The sequence below is a fragment of the Triticum dicoccoides genome, chromosome 2A, assembly GCF_002162155.2.
Source record: "Triticum dicoccoides isolate Atlit2015 ecotype Zavitan chromosome 2A, WEW_v2.0, whole genome shotgun sequence".
Classification (NCBI taxonomy): domain Eukaryota; kingdom Viridiplantae; phylum Streptophyta; class Magnoliopsida; order Poales; family Poaceae; genus Triticum; species Triticum dicoccoides.
The window spans coordinates 570,408,505-570,423,151 of NC_041382.1; the positions used below are offsets into that span (position 1 = coordinate 570,408,505).

The following is a 14,647-nucleotide window of genomic DNA, read 5'->3' on the forward strand; positions in this document are numbered from 1 at the left end:
TGGGGTTAAGGCAGCGGGGCTCAGGGAAGGAGACGGGGACGACGGCGTTGACGGAGAGGAGAAGGTCCGGCAGGTCGGCCTCGGGCGACGGCGAGGTCGAGATCCGGCGAGGGAGTCCGGTGAACGGTGGGGTCCATCAGGCGGCGTCAGGGGCGATGGGCAACGGCGTCAAGTCGCGGGGAACGAGCATGCAGGAGGAGGGGATCGAACAGGAGCGCCCCTCCTCCGTGCTTCGACGTGTGTGTGCGTCGTGGGTGGCGACGCAGGGAGGGAACGGGGGAGAGTGGGGGATCATGCGGGAGAGAATGGGTGAGGCCTAGGGTTAGCTGGTGGGGGTGGGCCGGCCTGCCCGGGGTGGTTGTGGCCAGCCGGCTGGACCAAGGCCCAGTTGTCCATGGGGAGTTCTTTTACCTTTTACCTTTTGTTTTGTTTTACTTTTGTTTTTATTTATTTCCTTGCTTCTGTTTTCTTTTACTTATTTAATAGTTTATAGGTTTTAGAAAAGTGAAACTCACCCCTCAATTAGATTTGTAAAATCAACTGTTCTCACAAAAAGTTTGGGACAAAAGTAAAGTACCTTGTATTCTCTATTAACTAAAAAGACATTTAAGTTATTGTCTCGGTCACTGTTTTATTTATTTTAGTGCCTTTAATTATTTTATAATAATGTGGATCCTCCACCATAATTACTTATGATTTATTTGTCACGTTGGGAACATTATAGTTTTAACTTTCTAAAACTTTTAGTGTTTGACTTTATTTTAAATTTGAATTTGAATCGGTTTTGAACTAACGTGAGATTAACAATAGTAACCGTGGTGACGTGGCATCGTTAACGTGAGATTACTGTAGCCTAATTATCCGGGCGTCACACTGGTGGACACGCACGCCGAGGCGTCCCGTCAGGGCCAGCCGTCGTCTGTGAATCGGTCTGTCCGTCGCCCTGTGCCGGCCGTCACCGCCCTGCTCCGACCGGCACACCTGCATCGCCCCGCCCAGTCAGCCTCATGCCATGCAACGACCAATCATAGTCGTCGTTTGCGCGTCGGCCCGTCCATCGATCCACGTCACCCGTTTCCGCCGTGTTCGCACGGCGGCCCTGCGGTCTACCTCGCTGGCCTCGTTTCCGGCTGCTATGTTGGTCGCTCGGGCCTAGCTGCCCGGACGCCGACACTGCTTTGGCAGCCCGGGTGCCGGTGCTGACACACTCGTGCGTCCGACGTCCCACGCCGTCCATCATCGTCGGCTTCATATCGGACTCCGCCGCCACCACGCCTCCATCGAGCGGCGTCCCCGACCTCGCACGCGATCGACTTGATCACCTGCTCGCTTCCGCGATCCGCCTCATCTACGCCGTGCGACCGACCTGGCCCGTCGCGCGGTTACGTGTGCCTCCACATGTCCCATGAAGATCGTCCCCGAGTTCAGCGCACCCCTCCACCGATCGAGCAACGGGCTGCCACTGCGTCGCCCCATCGGGCCGCAGCGCTGCCGCCCTGTGGTTCTCCTCATGGCTGCATCGACTCGCGCGTCGCCGCTGCGTCGCCCCTACGGGTCGTAGTGCCGCGAAACGCGGTCCTAGCCGCCGCCCTGAGGCCGTCCCCGCGGTTTGCACCGACCCACGCTCCGCCGCTGCACCGCCCGTTCGGGCTGCAGCGTCGTAGCCCGCGGTCCCCGCCGCCGCCCCGAGGTCTTCCCGCCGTCGTCGCCCCTTCGGGCCCTAGAGCCACGGCCCGCGATCCACTTCGCCGTTCCCGCGCGTCGACTTCCCGTGGTATGCGTCACGCCGTCTTTCTTTGGCGCGGGAATGCCATCGTCTGCGCCGGTCTTCGTCACGTTGTTGGGTTCTCCTCGCCTACTTCGAGCACCGTCGCCGCCGCCGCTGCTACCCCCGTAGCCGACGCCGCCGCCCGTCCACCTCCCTTCGTCTTCGTCCAGCACCAGCCCGTCGCCAGCATCGCCGTCATCTACCCCAACCACTTCGTCTACTCCGACCACCGTTGGTGGCATCGGCCCCGCACCGATGGACGCCGCAATCGTCGTCGAGTTCTTCTCTGTTGGCCTCTCCAATTTCTTCGACATGGCGTACAGCTCGTGCAGGTCCCAGTCTCCGCGTGCCCGGTGTTGGCAACACCGCCGCGTGCCTTCGTCCACGACGTGTCCCCGGGCCTGGCAAGCCTGGTGCGGCGCTCCGTCAACTTCGTCTTCGTTCGTCTATGCATGCCTGGTGCTGGCAACACCAGTGTGTGCTTTCGTCTATGATGTGTCCCCGGGCTTGGCAAACCCGCCGCGACGCGTCGTCAACAACATCTCCTTTCTGGCGCACCTCTACTTCGACCACTGCGCCCTTGCTAACTCGGCATCCCCTTGCGCCCGCGGCTCCATGGCGACTTCCTCGACACCGGCTACCCCGACTCGACATCGACCACGACATTCTTTGCACGGCTACCTCGACCACGGCTACACCACCCTACGCTCTCGGCTACCTCGACAACGACACAAAGGGATACCACTTTACTTGAGCAACCTCGTCGGTTGACACTCCAGCCATGACTCCGCGATGCGCCGACCGTTATGACTGTGGGGGGTGTCCGTCGGTTTGCCTTCGGATTCTTCTCCAGTCTCACCGTCTGCGTCGCTCCCGTTGTGACTGCGGGGGGATGTTGAGTAACGTGATTGTATTAGGAAACATAGGTTAGACTAGGAATATTCTGGCTTGCCTTGTATTCCAAGTAGATCATGTACTCCTATATATATGCCCATGAGGCTCAAGCAATACAATGAACTATTCCATCAATCCTCTCTCTCCCTTCTAACAGTAGTTGTTGCTCTTCGAGGTGACCGGTGTTGGTTGAGACGCGGCTTTGTTGTTCTACTTAGGCCAAGTTCCTTTGCGTTGTGTTTGTAATGTGTGTGGTGGCTTTTCTTCGGATTTGCTCGGATGTGGAGTTTGTACTACACTTGTTGTCCGAGGCAGAGTTTCGGGCAGTGGCTAACGCCGTTGCCGAATGCTCTTGGCTTCATCAGCTGCTCCAGGAGTTGCTTTGTGCTGTTCACAAGGCCACACTCGTCTACTGCGACAACATCTCCGCCAACCCGGTACATTATCGACGAACGAAGCACATTGAGCTCGACATACACTTTGTTCGTGAGCAGGTGGCCCTTGGGCGCATCCGGGTCCTCCACGTCCCGACGGCGCAACAGTTTGCCGATGTTATGACAAAAGGACTGCCTACTTCTGTTTTCGAGGAGTTCCGGTCCAGTCTTTGCGTCTCCGGCGACGCTTCGACTGCGGGGGTGGGGGGGTGGGGGGTGTTGAATATATGGTTTGTGCATGTATATTGTATAGTCCAGCCCACCTCCTAGTCATTGTATAGTTGAGGTTGTGGCCCACCTTGTACTCCATATATACGTGCACTATGCACCGATCAATACATCGAGTTGCATTGCCAAAATATTCGTTTCCAACACGACCGAGTCCCGCCACCCACTCACCATCTCCTTTTAGTTATTCATGGGTGGTTGGTGCGTCGGCTAGGGGAGTCCGGTGGTAGTTGTTGCTCTTCGAGGTGACCGGTGTTGGTTGAGACGTGGCTTTGTTGTTCTACTTAGGCCAAGTTCCTTTGCGTTGTGCTTGTAATGTGTGTGGTGGCTTTTCTTCGAATTTGCTCGGGTGTGGAGTTTGTACTACACTTGTTGTTCGCGGCGAGTGGTATGCTTTTGTAATTGTCTTCTGTCTTCTATAAAAATATGATACGCTATTGGCGTACTCTAAAAAAAACCTGAAGGACCAAATGAGATGGTAGTTGGGGTCAACCTGCTCGTTGTCTGAGAGAAGAGAGCAGAGAGTAGGCATTCCTGGAAGAGAATGGCAAGCCGTACATGAAGAACCGAGCTTCATCATTGTCGTTGTAGACAAAATCCTGCAACAAAGACAACACATCATCGAGCTCAACAGAACCAACTTATTTGTGATGTGGAATGTTTATCTTGAGATGACTGGTCTTACTATGAGAGAAGCAGCTTTGAGAACCAACTTATTTGAGTTTATCCCAACATATGCAACAGAACCAGCTTTGAGTTTTGAGCACAATTTAGTGAAGGCTGTTCTGCATGGGAAAACAGGGCAAGGACATGATAACAAGAACACTGCTCAAACGAGTTACCATCGGCAGAAAAATAGAATTTCACACAATTAAACTAATCAAGCACAGTACTATACGGCCTGCTGTGACCAAAACTGGCACTCGATCTAGTTTTCAGATTAGCACAAGTTATTATTTCAGACGCAAGGTGCAGACCTTCACAGCTCAGCACCAAAGTCCTATGCGCGCATGTAACCCGATACAATTTCTCTCTCTACCTGCGCGTTTGACTGCACCTTGAGCAGCAGCAGCAGCAGCAGCAGCAGCAGCCTAGATGCTAGTAGTACTGCAAAGGGACCATACTCCTAGCTAGACCCAGCCCCTTGCTGATAAAAGTCATTCATACAGTTCAAATAGTATGAGTATACATACAAGTACAAGCAGCCGGGTCTGCAGTAAAAACAGAGATCAAGCCAGTAGTAAATATATACTGCTAGTGGTGTTTTTGAGTACAGTAGTAATTAAAAAAGGCCAAAGCAAGAAAACAAAAGGCAACCTTATTTTTCCTTTCCCTCCCGCATTGCAAAGATCCTTCCTGCCCTTGCTCCCACTACTATATAGCCTCCCCCTCACCTTCCATTCCAGAGAGAGAGAGAAGCAGAGGGCGAGCAAGTGAATGATAGCTAGACAGAGAGGCAAGGCATGGCAGGCTCCATGCAGCTTGTGAGATGTAACTAGGTAGGGTGGGGCGGCGGCGGTGGTGGTGTGGTGGTACGAGCATGATGGTGGGGGTGGGCGATCTTGTGCTGGCTGCTCCGGCGATCCTGCTCGCCTTGCTCCTGACTCTGGTGCTGAGCCACTTCCTGCCTTTGCTCCTCAACCCCAAGGCTCCGAGGGGCAGCTTTGGATGGCCCCTTGTTGGCGAGACCCTCAGGTTCCTCACCCCTCACGCCTCCAACACGCTGGGTAGCTTCCTGGAGGATCACTGCTCCAGGTACTTTTATTTTCTTCTTCTTTTTTGTTATCATTCACCACAGCCACACCACACCTCAAGATTTCTCCACGATGCAATCAAGCACGTAGTATTGTTTATCATTTACTCATGTGGCAGCAAAAGATGATGCATGTCGTGCATGTTGTCCTGACTCAGCACCTTTATCTTCCTGTCTTTGCTCCAAGGCTGTGATATATTTGAATTTCTACAGGTTTTGTGCACAGAACCTGTTTCTGAAAAAGTTTTACCTATTGTTTTGTGGGGGAGAGAGGATGGAAAGATCTCATAAGACCCCCTATCAAATGATGGCAACTTAACAACATGAAAAAAGATCTAACATTGCAGTTGATGTGATGATGATGCAGGTATGGGAGGGTGTTCAAGTCCCATCTGTTCTGCACCCCCACCGTAGTGTCCTGTGACCAGGAGCTGAACCACTTCATCCTGCAGAATGAGGAGAGGTTGTTCCAGTGCAGCTACCCCAGGCCAATTCATGGCATACTGGGCAAGTCCTCCATGCTGGTGGTCCTCGGGGAGGACCACAAGCGGCTCAGGAACCTTGCTCTGGCCCTCGTCACCTCCACCAAGCTCAAGCCAAGCTACCTTGGCGACATTGAGAGGATTGCGCTGCACATAGTCGGGTCATGGCACGGCAAGGGCGGCAGCATCACCTTCTGCGAGGAGGCAAGAAAGGTTGGTCTCCCCGTGCATGCACTAACTACAACCAAAGCTGGCTAGGCATGCATCAGTAGGGACATGATCCCGTCAAACATGGACGAAAAACTCTGCACATGTTACCTATGGCTACATCATCATGCTGTTACTTGCTGATGCATCATCACATATTTTTTCAAACGCTGGCTTTGACTTACCAGGGTCATTCTTCTCCGTATTTTGACTCTCTTTTTCTGACTTTTTTTTTCCTTTGGCACAGTTTGCGTTCAGTGTGATAGTGAAGCAGGTGCTGGGGCTGTCGCCAGAGGAGCCTGTCACTGCCATGATACTGGAGGACTTCCTCACCTTCATGAAGGGCCTCATCTCTTTCCCTCTCCGCATCCCAGGGACCCCATATGCCAAAGCTGTCCAGGTAACTAAGTAAACAACTCTGGAATACCACCTTCTTAAACTGTCAAAGTTTCCAGCACTTCTTATCTACTTCACCACGCATCAGGCTCATGAAACTCTGGTATATATTGTTCTAACACTGACTGAGGTTCTTGGGTATGCCGATCATTCCTCACAGGCCAGAGAGAGGATATCAAGCACTGTGAAGGGCATTATCGAGGAGAGGAGGAAGGCTGACTGCTGCAAGAGGGATGATTTCCTCAACGTGCTCCTGTCAACCGATGAACTCTCTGACGAGGAGAAAGTGAGCTTTGTGCTGGACTCCCTGCTAGGAGGATACGAGACCACCTCACTCATGATCTCCATGGTCGTCTACTTCCTTGGGCAGTCAGCTCAAGATCTGGACCTAGTGAAGGTACATACATACCTGATCAAGCTTAAGCCACAGGTGACTGGTGGTTGCGTGCATGTGTCACTTATTATATATGAACATGCTGTGCATGCAGAGGGAGCATCAAGGCATAAGATCTACCAAAGCAAAGGAGGAGTGCTTGAGCTCTGAGGACTACAAGAAGATGGAATATACCCAACATGTAAGTAAGATGATGATCATTCAGTACACGCTTTAGGATATGTAGCCGGTTGGTAAGCAGGGATCCTTTTTTCTTTCTATTATCAGACATCCACCAAATATGTGACCCTTCAGAATTTATGTTTTTTCTGTCCGTATGCCTGCCTATATCTGGAATTTTGACTAGAGCAAACAACACTTTGCAAGAACAGTGCAAATGGGGAAGGAAGGGTCTCTTAATTTGTTCTGTAATAATTGGAATGGTTCAATGATACATACATACATGCGTGGATGTCCTTTCAGGTTATCAATGAGGCGCTGAGATGTGGAAACATTGTCAAGTTTGTCCACAGGAAGGCCCTCAAAGATGTCAGATACAAAGGTAATTAACCCTGCTAGTACTTGGGGCTTTCCCAGCAGATCCCATTGTGCTCATCACATGATAATGGATCAGGCAAAGGGGGCGGTTGGGCCTTTATTGCTGATTTGTGAGCATTGTTATTCCTAAACACCTAGCTTTTGATAGAAGATGCTCAAAAGCAAGTGGACCTCTTCTTTTGCTCTGTTGCAGAGTATCTGATTCCATCTGGCTGGAAGGTCCTACCTGTTTTCAGTGCTGTTCATTTGAACCCCTCGCTTCATGGAAATGCCCAACAGTTTCAGCCTTGCAGATGGGAGGTATATCTGATTTCCATACCATGTGCACGGGCATCTATATTTGTAGTCAAGTAATGAATACATCTTAGTTTATGCAGATTAGCTTTAATATAATACGCTTGTTTAGGGAAGCCTAACTTTGACATAATATGCTTTTTATGAACTATTTTATACAATGAAAAGGTGAGAACAAATCAGAAGAGCTTATCTGTAGCTTTGAGAGAATCTTCTTTAAGGTTGCTCTGTTAACTAATTGATGCCTTTAATTAGTGAGTGTCCAACTAACCCATGCCATAATAATTACTTGCAACTATCCTGGTATCTTCAGATGCCAAGCAGGCTTTGGCTGAGGGCCTAGTGCCTTCTGTACATGGTCCTAACCATGATTCCTCACTCAAAGCCAGCATCCTTGGCTTTGCTTCTTCATTTTCTTAACTCCCTTGATGAAGCTAGCTCATATGCATGACTTGTACAATTGATTGATGCAACAGGGCCCAAGCCAAGGTACAAGCAAGAAGTTTACACCATTCGGCGGTGGCACCAGGCTCTGCCCTGGATCAGAGCTTGCCAAAGTAGAGGCTGCTTTCTTCCTCCATCACCTTGTGCTCAATTTCAGGTAAAACATTTCTCCTAGCCGATTAAGAGATACACATGTAGCAACTAACGCAGCAAGAGCAACAAATCGGAGAAACGAAGAACCTAAATATTTTCTAAGGATAAATCAACTTAAGAATGAAATTAACCAGAGGAAATATGAATAGCATGACCACAGATTGATGCAGTCTCATACTAGTGGAGATGCTCTGCAAACATGGCAGCATGGAGTATCCAATAAGTATGGCATGCAAGTTGAGTGGTACCAAATCTGGTCCATAGATATCTGCAGTTATCAGATTGTGACAGAAGAAAATGCATCTCCCTCTACTTTTTTTCAGAGCAAGGAGATAAGTGCTTACTGAATCTCTATAGTTACTGATCATGGTATAATTTGGCACCCTGCAGATGGAAAATCGATGGCGATGACATTCCAATGGCATACCCGTACGTGGAGTTCCCGAGAGGCCTGCCGATAGAAATCGAGCCGATTTGCTCTGAATCTTGACTGGGTTCTTGCAGCTGCAAACATGGCGGTGAGTGAAAAAAGAGATTGCAAGCAGTGAAGCGAAGAAGCACCGATGACTAGCTTAGCTTAGCTAGTTCCTGGAATGGGGTAGCTGAGGAGGTTGTGATCTCCTCTGTACATGGTGTACATATATTTTGTCCATTGTGATTACTTGAGGTGGTTGGGTCACCCTGTTACATCCTCCACTGTCTGGACTACTATCCTATAGAAAAAAAATGGGCTCCTGGTGTTTACATTTACTTCTGAAATTCGTTATGGGGAGATATGTATGAACCGGACCTCACTGAAACTTCGAAACAACGTTCTTATCCTTGCCAAACAGACCATGTAAGTCCCAAAAAATAAAGACCATGTAAGAGAACATTGGGAATTTGGCATAAGCACACCAGTCAGCAGAGAGTGAAGTTATTGTTTAACCTTTAGTGTTTACAAAGATTCATGTAAATCAGTATGGGGAGATTCTACAAGGGACATTTGGATAGAACGAACAAGTCCTTCAGAATTCAGTTGAAACTCCCATGCTCAAATGGATAATGAGAGGAGATCAATGAACAGAGGCTTTGTTCAGGAGTTTAGAGAATGATTGCAAAAAAACTGTGGCCCATACAGGTCTCGAACCTGTGACCTTCGCGTTATTAGCACGACGCTCTAACCAGCTGAGCTAATAGGCCTTGTGTGTTAACTGAGCGAGTAAAGCACTTATATATGAATCATATATTTTCGTAAGTTCCAGAATCAGTCAAAGCGTATGACCTCTCTTATTTTTTTTCTCCAGTTCCAAATCAGTCAGGGCGTATGTTGGAGAAAATATGACGTACTGGCAGACGACAATACGCTCGACTCTAAGGGCATGTACAATGGTGGCATATGGATACATATGCCTCATTGAAAAAAAGTAGCTTGAGGCAACTATACTGATTTTCTCTCCCCAATACAAACTACTACTAATGGGTCTCATCAAGAAATAGAAAGTAGAAACTCTAATACATATGCATCTCTACTCTTTACTTCAACTTTTTCAGTTTTTTACATCAGATTACACATTTCTTTCCAAGCACCTGCCTTGAGGATCCCGCTTCTCTATCCGAATCTATTTTCCTGACATCCGATCCTACATGACACATAGGGCATCACCATGAGGCTATGCATTGGCCATGCCCTAATGACTTGCAACGCAAAGTGTCTTTCTATCAAAGATTGATAGACAATGCTTTAGTGACATGAAGTCAGCGAAAGTACTCTTGAGCTCATTTAAAATCAAATCAAAAAGATCTGAATTTTAGTGACAAACATTGATAGAAGTTTTCAACGCTTGCAAAATTTCATCATGCAACGACATTTGTAGAGCTGTGGCAAGAAAAAAATCATCACTCCAAAATGCTTTTGAAAATGACATTTTTGGAGCATCGATTTTGTTTTTTTAGCCACAGCTTCTACAAATGTCATTTCATGATGAAATTTTGCAAGCGTTGAAAACTTTTGTCAATGTTTGTCATAAAAAATTTCAGAATTTTTTGAATTTTTCTTTCATTTTTTTCGATTTTACTGTTCACCCGAGCTCATATGAGCTCGGGCTAAGAAAATCCATGTCCGTCAGATGCTAGTTGAAATTTGAAAACAAGATTTGGTCGGAAGTAAGATTGCCATTTGCCCTCGAGCCTCTAAACACCATTTCATGCCCACTAAAAATATTCAGGAGAATTCTTACTTACAACAGAACTACAACAACTTTGCAGACATACACACAAACACGCAAACTCACTGATGCCTTATTGAAGAACAGAAACAACTAGTAGATTAAAAGAAAATAATTTTGACTGTCATCCAGAGAGGGATAGATCAGCTTACTACTTCCTGGCACCGCAGAACTTGGGGCCTTAACCTTAGGGCTTTAGGAAATCAGGCTGGTCTGTGACTGATCTAACCCATGCCCATTTGTGATCATTCACATCCACCGGGTTCTTGGCCACGGCAATATCTTCCAGTGGTATGTAGCTGTAATTCCCATTTATCGGGCCAGGTACGAAGCCAGTAAACCCAGCCATTATCCCATGGATGGCTGAATGCGCCAACAGGGTACAGTATAGATTATCAGTAGCATTTGCTGGGACTGCTCGAATCATGTAAGTAGGATCGATATACTTCACAGTGAACAACTCAGTGGGGTGCTCTCTCTTCCACCATCTGCCCAGCTCAGATTTCAGCCAGGGGCCAACGTCAAGGAACAGCATGTTGCCAGACTCATCCTGCTCTCGCTTCTGATCATCGGTCCGGGGAATCAACTCCTGCCCAGCGCCTTCAGCAACGACGACGACAGCATGTCCCTTCTTCTTTATCCTTTCGTACAGGAACTCGAACAGGCCTCCCTTCCCTTCAACGTGGAAATCAATCTCAGGAATCAAACAGCAGTCAACATCTCGGCTGCTCAGGGTGGCATGAAGAGCAATGTGGCCCGTGCTCCTGCCCATAAGCTTGACAAGACCGATGCCATTCACAGCGCTCACAGCCTCCACATGTGCCGCATCGATCGCCTGCTGAGCAATCTCCACTGCAGTTTGAAACCCAAATGACCTGTCTATGATGCCGATGTCGTTGTCCACGGTCTTGGGAATCCCTGTAATGGAGATCCTCAAACCGCGCCGTTTAAACTCTTCGAATATCGCCACTGCTCCTCTCATGGTTCCATCCCCGCCAATCGCATACACCTGTGAAATGTCATAAAAGGGATGTTCAGATAGGATAGTAAGATCAAGGCCTGAAGAACAGGAACAATTGGCATGTGAACCAGCACATGTAACATTGTATACTTAATTTTTTTTGACAATAAAAATAGGTAGTAACTACACCAAAATCTTGATCCTAACTAAGGCCAACTCTAACCGATCCCCTATCCAGCTATAAGGGACGATAAATTCGGTTTTCCTCCTCTATGCCGCACCTAGCCGATCCCCTAAACCAAATAGAGGAGGGTATTCTTCCACGGAAAGAAAGAGGGCCCTTTGGCTAGGGTTTCTTGTGCCTCCCGCCGGTGCCGCCGCCGGTCTACCTCGTCTCATGTGGTCTTAGGGCCATGGAGGCGTGGTGGATCCCGGCCCTTACCGGCGGAAGGGCTTCGTTTTTTCATGCTCTTTTGAGTTTTGTTAGGGTTTTTGTCCTGCTCAGAGGGGCGAGGCGGCGGCGGCTCTCTGAAGATGGAATAAGGTTCTCCCCGCCTTGTCCCCGTTCTGGTGGTGTTTCTAGCATCGTTAGAGGGCGTGTGGAGGTTTGTCTCCGGCAGAATTTGCGGGATTCGGTCGGCGTTTGTCTTTGGTGGATCCACGTGGATCTTGTCTTCGTTCGTCTGTGTTCCTGTGTCTACAGGCTGGATCCTTCCGATCTACGCTTCTCTTCATCGACGGCGGTTGCTGCGCATTGGTCCTATGGGGCCTTAGCACGACGACTTCCCGACTGTCTACTACAACAAGGTTTGTCCGGCTCCGATCAGCGAGGGGTGAAGACGGCGGCGCGCCTTCGGCTCGCTCCAGTGCTAGTAGTCGTCGCTAGGTGGTCTATTGACCTAGATGTATTTTTTACTTCTGGTGTTCTTTGTACTACCTTGACAGTTGATGAATAGATTGGAAGTTATTCTCGCAAAAAAAAAATCCTCCGGCGCCTATTCAATCCCTAAATATACTCTGTCTGGAGGCGGGCAAGGGTAAATTTTCTTCACACAAAGGCCTCCTTTTGGCCGGCCGGCGACTCACGTGAAGCTCCCTTGTCGACGGCGGCGACCTCCGGGCTCGCCGGTGACCCCTACCCGTACTACTACGGGTATGGCCACTGTGTGCTGCTGCTGCTGCTGCTCGCCGCTGCTCCTCCCCGCTGTGTGCTGCTACTGCTGCTGGCTGCCGCCTGTGCCTGCTGCTGCTTCTCCCCACTGCGTGCTTCTGCTCCTGTCAGCTACTCCTCCCCGCTGCGTGCTTCTGCTGCTGCTGCTGGCCGCTGCTCCTCCCCGCTGCATGATGCTGCTGCTGCTGCTCGCCGCCGTCAGCGTAAGCCTCGATCAGTGCAGGCAGAAGTGCGACGTCCGGCGTGTTTGGCGTGCTCTCCAGCAGTCCAGCATTGCCGGCGTGGTCACCATGGTTGCATAGCAAGTGTTCCACGAAATGTATGAGCCAAATGTAAGTTTACTCAGTTATACACAGGGGATCGGCTAGGTCCGGCCAAAACTCCACTAAAGGTTTACTCCGTCGGATGGGGATCTGTTAGAAATGCCCTAACACGAACAATCATGAGTGTTTTCAGACTTTTCTGTAATACACCATTATCCTTTAAATCGCAACTTTGAACAATTTTAGTGTATTAGAGTAAGGCCAAGCTGATCCCAATCTTCCAAGTGCTTACGCATTCTGTACATCGCCTCGCGGTTTTGCAAGTAATCACTGTCTCTAGTGAAAATCTGAAAGCTGCGTCTGAGTTGCTTTTACCTGCGTATACCCGCGGGCGACGATGCCATCGACGATCTTGTTAAGATCAAAGCCACCACGTGTCGTCTTGAGCGCGGTGCCGCCCTTCTTGTGCCAGTCGTCCACGGAGGCCGGGTCCAGCCGCACGTGGTCGTCGTCAGCGCCGTAGAACCCGCGGTAGCCCGCGGCGACGCCGAAGACGTCGAGGACGCCGTAGAGCTCGTGGAGCCCCACGACGAGCTCCCTCAGCACGGTGTTGAGGCCCGGGCAGAGCCCCCCGCAGGTGACGAGGGCGGCGCGGGCGCGGGCCGGGTCGACGGCGAGGCTTTCGCGCGGGCCCGCGCGGCGGTACGCGACCAGCGGGTTCGGGGTCCCGGAGGCGAGGTCGAAGAAGGCGTGGCGGAGGGAGACGTCCCCCGGGGAGATGTAGAAGGTGGGGGGCGGGTGGAAGTAGGGGTGGCTGGAGATCGGGTTGGGGACCGGGGTGGCGCCGGAGGGCGAGGCCGGGAGCCGCGGCGCGTCGCGGAGGGTGAGCGGCGGGAGGGTCACGGTGGTGTTGGTAGGGGTGGAGGCGGCGTGGTCGCCGGAGTTGGGGACGGTGGGATCCATCTGCACTTGCTGTCGGTCAGGGCGGTGGGAAAGTGGAACTGCGTAGTGGCGGAGTGGTTCGAAGCAGGTGAAAGCTGAAAGGGAGGGGTCTGAGCGACGCGTGGCGGTCTGCTTGGAGCTTCTCGAAGTTGACAGCGGCGCCGTGTCAAGAGGCACCTCATCGGTAGTGACTAGCAAATGGCCAAATGGCAGTCAAGAGAAGGCTAACAAATGGCCACGTAAACAGTATTATAGGAGTAGGAGAGTATTTGGCGAAAGTTATCTTCTGCTCCTCCGCACGAATGAGCTCGGGATGAACAGTAAAATTAAAAAAAAATCCAGAAAAAGACTGAATTTTTTGTCAAACTTTGACAAATGTCTTGAGTGTTTTAAACTTCTAAAAATTTCATCATGAAATGACATTCATGTAAGTCATGGCTAAAAAATCAGCATTCCAAAATGCTTTCAAAAATAGCATTTTTGGAGTATTAATTTTTTTGCAACTTTCACGAATGTGGTTTCATGATAATTTTTGCAAGAACACAAAGTATTTGTCAAGTTTGATACTAAAGAACAGATTTTTTAATTTTATTGTTCACCGGGAAGCATTTGAACTCGAGAGCACATACTTCGCATCGAGTATTAGGTGTCGGTTTAGTTAGACGTCACTCGCCTGAATTTTCAATTTTTTTAGTTGTTTTGGTGGAGAAGTAGGTGACGACGCACAGCATCGAGGCCGTCGCCAACGGCCAAGAACGAGCCACGGCCGGCGGCAGCCGACATATGCGAGTAAGAAATTTGACGATTTGGGTGGGGTGAAGGGCTCGCTAGTTTAGAGGCATGGTCGGGTGGCGGCGCCAACACGGCGATGGATGGCGGTAAGGGTGGGCGGGGCGGCCAGGCTGGCATGGGAGCGCCATCGGCCGTGGACGAGGTGGTTGACTTTTTGGCCGGTGGTTCATGGGTGGTCGGGGAAGAAGATGAATACTAGGTTGAAGAAAGCCATATGACCGTCTATTTTGCATCGGATGGCCCGAAAAAAATCGACTGGCCCAAATTATTTGTCCACTTACCCTAGCCAATCCAATGAGGTGTATAATTTGAGGAGATTTAGTGAGA

At 49.9% G+C, this 14,647-nt stretch overlaps 2 protein-coding genes and 1 non-coding gene across 3 annotated transcripts; 1 reads left to right on the plus strand and 2 right to left on the minus strand.

The window, feature by feature from the left end:
* Positions 1-4,736: 4,736 nt before the first annotated feature.
* LOC119355441 (cytochrome P450 724B1-like) lies at positions 4,737-8,734 on the plus strand. Its single transcript, XM_037622246.1, has 9 exons — positions 4,737-5,079; positions 5,445-5,772; positions 6,014-6,166; positions 6,323-6,559; positions 6,651-6,737; positions 7,019-7,097; positions 7,287-7,393; positions 7,864-7,988; positions 8,375-8,734. The coding sequence occupies exons 1-9, from the start codon at positions 4,865-4,867 to the stop codon at positions 8,472-8,474; spliced, it is 1,431 nt and encodes a 476-aa protein (XP_037478143.1). The 5' UTR covers positions 4,737-4,864; the 3' UTR covers positions 8,475-8,734.
* Positions 8,735-9,092: 358 nt separating this feature from the next.
* On the minus strand, positions 9,093-9,166 carry TRNAI-AAU. Its single transcript has one exon. It is a non-coding gene; the product is annotated as a tRNA-Ile (tRNA).
* Positions 9,167-10,130: 964 nt separating this feature from the next.
* Positions 10,131-13,647, minus strand: LOC119355442 (ATP-dependent 6-phosphofructokinase 2-like). The gene is made up of 2 exons (XM_037622247.1): positions 12,962-13,647; positions 10,131-11,200 (listed from the first exon to the last, which is right to left on the minus strand). The coding sequence occupies exons 1-2, from the start codon at positions 13,547-13,549 to the stop codon at positions 10,379-10,381; spliced, it is 1,410 nt and encodes a 469-aa protein (XP_037478144.1). The 5' UTR covers positions 13,550-13,647; the 3' UTR covers positions 10,131-10,378.
* Positions 13,648-14,647: the final 1,000 nt, after the last annotated feature.